Source organism: Octodon degus, unplaced genomic scaffold (assembly GCF_000260255.1).
Source record: "Octodon degus isolate 3935 unplaced genomic scaffold, OctDeg1.0 scaffold00160, whole genome shotgun sequence".
Taxonomy (NCBI): Eukaryota; Metazoa; Chordata; class Mammalia; order Rodentia; family Octodontidae; genus Octodon; species Octodon degus.
The window spans coordinates 6,351,705-6,358,805 of NW_004524736.1; the positions used below are offsets into that span (position 1 = coordinate 6,351,705).

Sequence of the window (7,101 nt, forward strand, 5' to 3'; positions counted from 1 at the left end):
GCAACCCAAAGTGCCCAAACTGATATTTAGTTTAGAAAAAAATCTCTTATCTGGTGCTTGGCTGTTGGGGCAATCTGGCTCATGTGGAGACAGAGTGGTCTTTCTGTGCCTGCTGCAGCATACATGCTATAGGTTCGGCACCACTGGCCAGTATTAGCCCTCCAGATTGGGTGGTGTGGTTTTAGTGCGAGAGGAGAGGAGTCACTAGGTTAAATGTAAGAGTAAGGGCAATATATAGGTATTAGGTGAGATATTAAGTGATATTAGGTGAGAGAAGGCCTGTCTCCTGCAAGACATATTCAAACATTTTACAAAGGTCATTTGTCTTTCAGAAGCCTGCAAGATAGATAGTATTCCAGTTAGACTAATAAAGAAACTGAGATGTTGAGAAATTAAATCACACACTCAAGGTGATTCAGCTGACAAATATGGGGGAGTTGGGTTTGGAGTTGTATCTGATCACCAATGTACCTCCCTATACGTCATCCATGTTCTTAATCGTTACAATTAGGTAAACTATTTGGATATCAATTCCCGACTGAACCTAGGTCAGACAGACAAGAGATGGACCACCAACAGGAAATACAGCTGAGAATCAGAAACTAGGCAGACATGGGGGCAGTTTGAAGTAAACTGGGGAAAGCTCACCTCATCTACAGCGGGAAATTTTTTTTTTTTTTTTTTTTTTTTTTTTTTTTTTTTTTTTTTGACTTTTTTTTTTTTTTTTTTTTTTTTTTTTTTTTTTTTTTTTTTTTTTTGGTGGAACTGGGGATTGAACTCAGGCTCTTGCGCTTGCCAGGGAAGTGCTTATTCTACTGAGCCATCTCCCCAGCCCCATTATAAACACAATTTTTTGGTACTTTTTTTTTTTTTTGGCAGAACCAGGGATTGAACTCAGGCCTTTATGCTTGCCAGGGAAGCACTTATTCCACTGAGCCATCTCCCCGGCCCTACAGTGGGAAATGTTGACCTTCTAAGAAAAAACGGGAAGTAGAGATTGAGCTGGAAATGTTGGGGAGGTCAGAACTCAGCTTTGAGCTGAATGATGAGGAAAAAAGAGGCCATATGTGATAGAGGAGAAATCTAACTGCTAAATGTCATTTGTACCACATGTGTCCCCTGAAATCCAACGATGAATTTTAAGGGACAACAGAGGTTAAGAATAGGACACATTTATTGAGAGTTAGCTCCTGAGAGACAGAGGCGGTCCTGAAAGTGAGGCCCTTTATCAGAGGTAAATTATTCAACAGAGTCACAACATGGGTGAAACATGGGTCAAATTACCACCAACCTATAAGATTATAAGTATAGTTTTTTAGCTAATATCCATCCAATAGGGAATCAAGTCATGTAACAAAGGTAAATGGAAAGAACAAAGGCAATTTTTGAATGGATGGATCCAAATATTCTGGTCACCCACTCACTTGGGTGACTGATGCCTCTCTGGACTTACTGGACCAGGTGGTGCTAACTATAATATAATCTCAAGTTATTGTTTATCCCTTAGGAAGGCATGTAGGCCTGGCCATTGCATTTTTACCTTTTTTCAAAAAAGGTTATTTATTTGTTTGATACAGGATCTTGCTACACAGCTCAGACTCGTAGGGATCCTGTTTTCTCAGTCTCCCCAGTGCTGGGATTACAAGCATGTGCCACCATGCTCCGTTTCAAGGCTGGCACAGTGTAGCCGTGGTTCCGGGGCTGGCATGGCATGCAATCCTGGTGATTGAGCCCAGGTCCTTGAGCTTGCCAGGTAGGCACTTAGACTGCTGAGCTATCTCCTTGACCCCTGCATTTTTATCTTTTTTTTTTTTTTTTTTTAACTTGAGCCATGTATATTTCCCAATTCAGCACAATGAATGTTATTTTTATCCTGCATCACAGAATCCACTAATAAAAACATCCCGTAAAACCACCTGAAGGCCGTGTAGACAGGCGCCTGTCAGGAGCGAACTGTCTAAATCTGGTCCCCCTCTCCTGATACCTAGTTACGCGTGCCCAATATCCCAAGCCCCAGGGGATCTGCAATCCAGGCCACTTCTGATGCCGTGGATTCCGGACAGGAGCTGTCATCTTGGCTCTGTGGTGCTCAGCTGCAGCCCGCGGCAGAACTGTGACGGCCCAGTGATAATGCTGTACCTCAAGCATGCGCCTGCTCAACAAGCAGAAGGCAGCACTTCTGAACGGCTGAGGAGTTGATGCGAGGGGACGCACATCACGAACAGGTGTTGCTTTACTCTGTACTTTACAGGGGGCAGCCCAGCCCTGGTGCTTGGTTCCTCTGTCCTCTTGATGTCTGTGCCAACCACAGCGCAGGTGGCGCAGTCTGCAGAGGTCCCCGTGCCCCAGGCCTCAAGCTGTGCCTACTTGCATCACTAACAGCTGTGATGGGCAGCAGGGCCCTGCAGCAGACACGGGTGTTGGGCACTGTGCTGGCGGAAGGGCAGCGGACCAGGCCAACGTCTGCCCTGGCCTCGTGGTCGGGCTGGTCAGGTGGCAGAGGCTGCAGCCTGAGATGCGTCCCCTACTGGAGGCTTCTCACCAAGAGCCCATCCCCTGGGCACTGTAACTGAGAGCCAGCTGTTTTCTGAGGCAGTCACCCTGGAATGACCTCGACCTTGGGAGAATCCTCAACTTCCCAGTCCAACCTAACTAGGGCATTCCCTTCCATGCTACTGAGAAAACTGACATGGGAGTAAAGGGACAGTCACAGTGTGATTTTAATCAGGTTCCAGGATGATGAGATGGTTCCCAAAAGTACTGGCAGATGCAGGGTGGAGTGGGAGAAGCTTCCAGAAGACTCTGCTGGGCCTACTTGGTCCAGCTGACTTTGGGGATGTCGTAGTGCTCGGTGAGGGTGTCCAGGTGCCTGTTGAAGTCCTCCACACGCTGTTTGTGGGTCTTGGATGCTTTCTTTAGGATCCGTTCCATTTGCCGCTTCTCCTGCATCTTCTCGAAGGCCGCCTGCGCCGGCGTCCGCTTGTCCAGGCAGCGCCGCTTCTCTTCCTCGTTCTTCTTGCTCGTCCCCATCGCCTCCAGGAGCTTCGCCTTGTCCTTGTCTTTCTTCTTCTTCTTCCGCTTGGTCACGCCCAGCTCGGCGATGCCTTTCAGCTTCAGGGGCCCCTTCTGGACCTGCTCGTAGGCCTCCATAGTGCGACCCACAGTCCCGGAGCACAGGGCCACACTTCCGGCTTGCCTGCATTTTTATCTTGAGGCCTGAACTTAATATGTGTCTTCCCCCACAATTTTGATTTTTTTTTTTTTTTTTTTTTTTTTGTTTTTTTTTTGCAGAGCCAGGGATTGAACTCAGGCCCTTGAGTTTAGTTGCTTTTTATTAATCATTAGTCTTTGTTATTTTTTGTCTTTCCGGCCATTAAACTTTGTTTTTTTTTTTGGTGTATGGGATTGAACTCATGACCTTGCGCTTTCCAGGCAAGCACTTATGTCCCTGAGCTAGCTCCCTGGCCCTCTGAAGGTCTATTAATTTTTATCTAACTTAGCTGTCTATAACATAGGGACTAGAGAATGAGGTTGATGGCCTAGAGCTTGAAAGAAGGAGCATGAGGATGACATCTGGGCCAGCGAGTGGACTGACATGCTCCAACTCAGGCAGAGTGATTCTCACTGGCATAGCAGCAAGCTGCACTCCACCAAGAAACCAGGTGGAAACTGCAGCTCTCTGCCACCACCTTTTCTCTCATGAAGGTGTTCCATCTCCCATCCCATATTCTGGGTGGTGTTTTCAAAATGGTGACTCTTACAGTAGCCTCCCCTTATCTGTGGTTTTGGTGGTTTATGGCCAGCTACTTGTGGTCAATCTTGATACTGAAACTTATTTAAATATAATGTTTTAAGGGCCAGGGAGATAGCTCAGTAGAATAAGCACCTGCCTGGTAAGCGCAGGGTCCTGAGTTTAATCTCTGGTACAGCAAAAAAAAAATAAATAAATAAAAATAAATATATATAGATAGATAGATAGATAGATATAGATATAGATATAGATATAGATAGATAGATAGATAGATAGATAGTGTTTTAAGAGAGACCATACCCACATAAGTCTTAGTTACTTTTCTTGTTGCTAAAGCAAAACACATGACATCCGAAGTTAAAGAGGGAAAGATTCACTGAGCTCATGGTTTGTAAAGGTTTCAATCCATACTTGATTGGCTCCAAGGCGGGGTGGCACACAGCAGGATGGCAATAGTGGATGGTGGTGGAAGACAGGAAAGGCAACACGAAGGAGTGGAGACAAGCACAAGCCTCTCTCTGCCCCTTACATTGTATTCATCCTACCAAGATGAGGGCGGTGTGAATCCAATCAGTGGACAGAGTCAGTGACTGCCCACCCTTAATCCCAGCATTGCACAACCAGTCCATCATACACTCTTGGTTTAGCCATGTCCAAAAAAGCCCTGTGATTGAATGAGGTGTTGGGGGCTGGACATCTAGACACAAACCAGGAAGGATAGCCATATATTGTTATACTACTTATATTTTATTAGTAGTTGTTAATTTTACAGTGCCTGATTTATAAATTAAATTTTTTCTCACAAGTATAGATATATAACAAAAATCATAATATGTGCTGTATAGTGCTTGGTTCGGTCCATTTTTTCAGGCATCTCTGGGGTCTTGGAGCATGTCCTCATGGATAAAGGAGGACTACTATCATAGACTGTGAAATCAATTTAGCAGGTGTGACTAAGATTGATAAAAAATGGAAAGCAACAGTACTGCACATAATAAGGGAATTTTTCTTTTTTAGTGTGTGAGCCCAATTGCAATGCAAAATGGGTTTCTTGCTAGAAGTAGTCAAATCAAAACAAAACAAGTCACTGCTGCAGAGTACTATTCTTCAGAGATTTCCCCGTCATCCAGCTAGTCCACCATGGCATAAAGGCAGTTTTCCCTCCATGCATTTCTTATTGTCATGGGCTAGTAATTAGTATATCCTCATCCACAATAGAGGATGCAGCCACTGTCTAGCTTAGTGAAAAGCTTGAATTAAATTATATTACTTTAAAAGAACTCTGGGTTTATTATTTTCAAATACAGTAAGTAGAAATGAGCTAACCAAACTGTGGCCTGGTACACCAGGGTGGGTTTTGCCTTGGTGAATAGACCAGAGTAATTTGTAATTGACATTTCAAAGAAGCCTAGGAACAGGCCAGCCTTTGTTTAAATCATAATTACCCTGTTTGTATGTAAAAGGACACTTCTAAAGCTTTTCAAAACAACTGGTTCTTTTAAGTAGATAATTATTCCCCTTCCAATCTTGTTTACACTATTCAGAACTTCAGTGAACTCTTCCCCCCCATAGTACAAAGGTTAACTTCAGCCAGTCTTTCCTCAAATTATCACAAATTCCCAATTAGTGAATTCTAAACAGGGTTTCCCTGTAGCAATATGCCAAAGCCTTGTATGATGTGTTCTCCATTGCACTGAATAACATCTGACAGGTTTCCAAGTACTGGGCCACCTGGATATTCTCTACGTGTCAGGACCATGTGGTCAAAGAGGTTGAGGGGGTGGGGGCACTAACTCTCTGGTGAAAGAAGACAAAGGGAGAATATACATTTTAAAAAATTTTTTTTTTACATATCAGCTCAGTGCTAAGTTGTTTTTGTTTTTTTCAGAACCGGGGATTGAACTCAGGCCCTGGCCCCAAATAAGGATTTTTTTTTTTTTTTTTTTTTTTTTTTTGCTCCGAATGCCTTCAGGGCAGGTTTGGCTGGCTGGAGTTGTGGGGATTGAACCACAGCAACCTGAGCCTGACTGCTTTGTCGAAGCAGCCACTTAAAGAACAGAGCTAAGGGGCAGGGCCCCTCAACACTAAGTTATAGTCACTTTTCAGCACAGAGAAGAGCAGCATTAAATACTTCAATTTAATAAAGCTATAGGTGAAGGTAGAAAACAACTTTTTGCAGGTGGATTGGAAGTTATTGGAGAGGCCTGGGGAAGTTGACAAGAGAAAGGTGCATTATAAATAAAATATTTATATTTCTTCTCTTTCCTGTTTTTTCTTTTTCCCTTTCCCTTTTTATTTTTTCTCCTTTTTTTTTTTTTTCTGCTGGGGATCGAACCCAGGGCCTTGTGCACGTGTTCTTTTCCCTGAGCCCCAGGCCCAGCCCCGAACAACTTATTTCTCGTCGTAAATTCCCATTGTATTTACAAAAGGAAATGTGTGTGAGATATTTTTTAAAAACAGAATTCTATCATTCTTGGCAACACTGTTTTCTTGTTCTTTTCTTTGCTAAGTTTGGACTCTTTCAAAGGCAGTCTGTTATCCTCCCTCATGACAGGCGCCTGCAGTCTGTAACGGTTTTTATTTATCAGGGTCCTCTGTCACCATAAAGTTTCATGTGTTCAAACTCTCGAGTTAGCAGTGAAAATGCCAGGCAGGGAGCCAGCTCTGCTACTAATTAGTATAAATCAAAAGGGCAAAGTGGGGAGATAAAAGCCAGGTTCCAACAGAAGGGTCTACAGCCAGGGTTGGAGACTGACTGGCAGGTCTGTGAGCTAAGAGACAAAAGAGTTTGGAGAAATGCCACTCGGGTTGGAGTACTTGCCTCCTCTTGCCACTTCACCCCGTCAGATACAGAAGAGGCCTGTGTAGCCCCCATTGATTGTTTTCCTTTCTTCCATTTTATCAGGTCCTCATTTTGTTCCATCGGCCCCCTCTCTCTTAAGGGACTTTGAATAAGGTTCTGATTGCGCTAAGCCAATCCTCTGGATAATCAACCCTCTTGTCATGAGAAGTTCAAGCAGGGCTGTGTCATCTTCTTCTGAAAAAAGAAGTGTGCTGGTGAGCACATTCCCAGAAAAGTGTCTCCAGGCTTAAAAAAACACATGCAGAAAAGAAACCGTCCTCTTTGGTGGATGTCTGAGTCCACGCATGATGGCTGCGACTGTGATATGGAGCTGTGTCTCTGAGGGCACTGGTCTGGATGTGACAGAATGGAAATGGGGACAAGACCAGGTCCTGAGGTCACAACTTCTAGGACCTTTTTACTCTTGAGCTTCCAGTAGGCAAGGTAATTCTCACTGTCTAAGCATTACTAGTTAGCTCTCCTGTAGCTTGCCGCTGGCACTGGCTCT

At 44.1% G+C, this 7,101-nt stretch overlaps 1 protein-coding gene across 1 annotated transcript; it reads right to left on the reverse strand.

The window, feature by feature from the left end:
* Nucleotides 1-2,698: 2,698 nt before the first annotated feature.
* Nucleotides 2,699-3,184, reverse strand: LOC101571946 (protein FAM32A-like). The gene has a single exon (XM_012517278.2). The coding sequence runs from the start codon at nt 3,148-3,150 to the stop codon at nt 2,812-2,814; it is 339 nt and encodes a 112-aa protein (XP_012372732.1). The 5' UTR covers nt 3,151-3,184; the 3' UTR covers nt 2,699-2,811.
* Between the last annotated feature and the right edge of the window lie 3,917 nt (nt 3,185-7,101).

Bases quoted from the DNA above. Each gene is read 5' to 3' on its own strand.
- LOC101571946 (XM_012517278.2), bottom strand. From the start codon at position 3,150: ATGGAGGCCTACGAGCAGGTCCAGAAGGGGCCCCTGAAGCTGAAAGGC.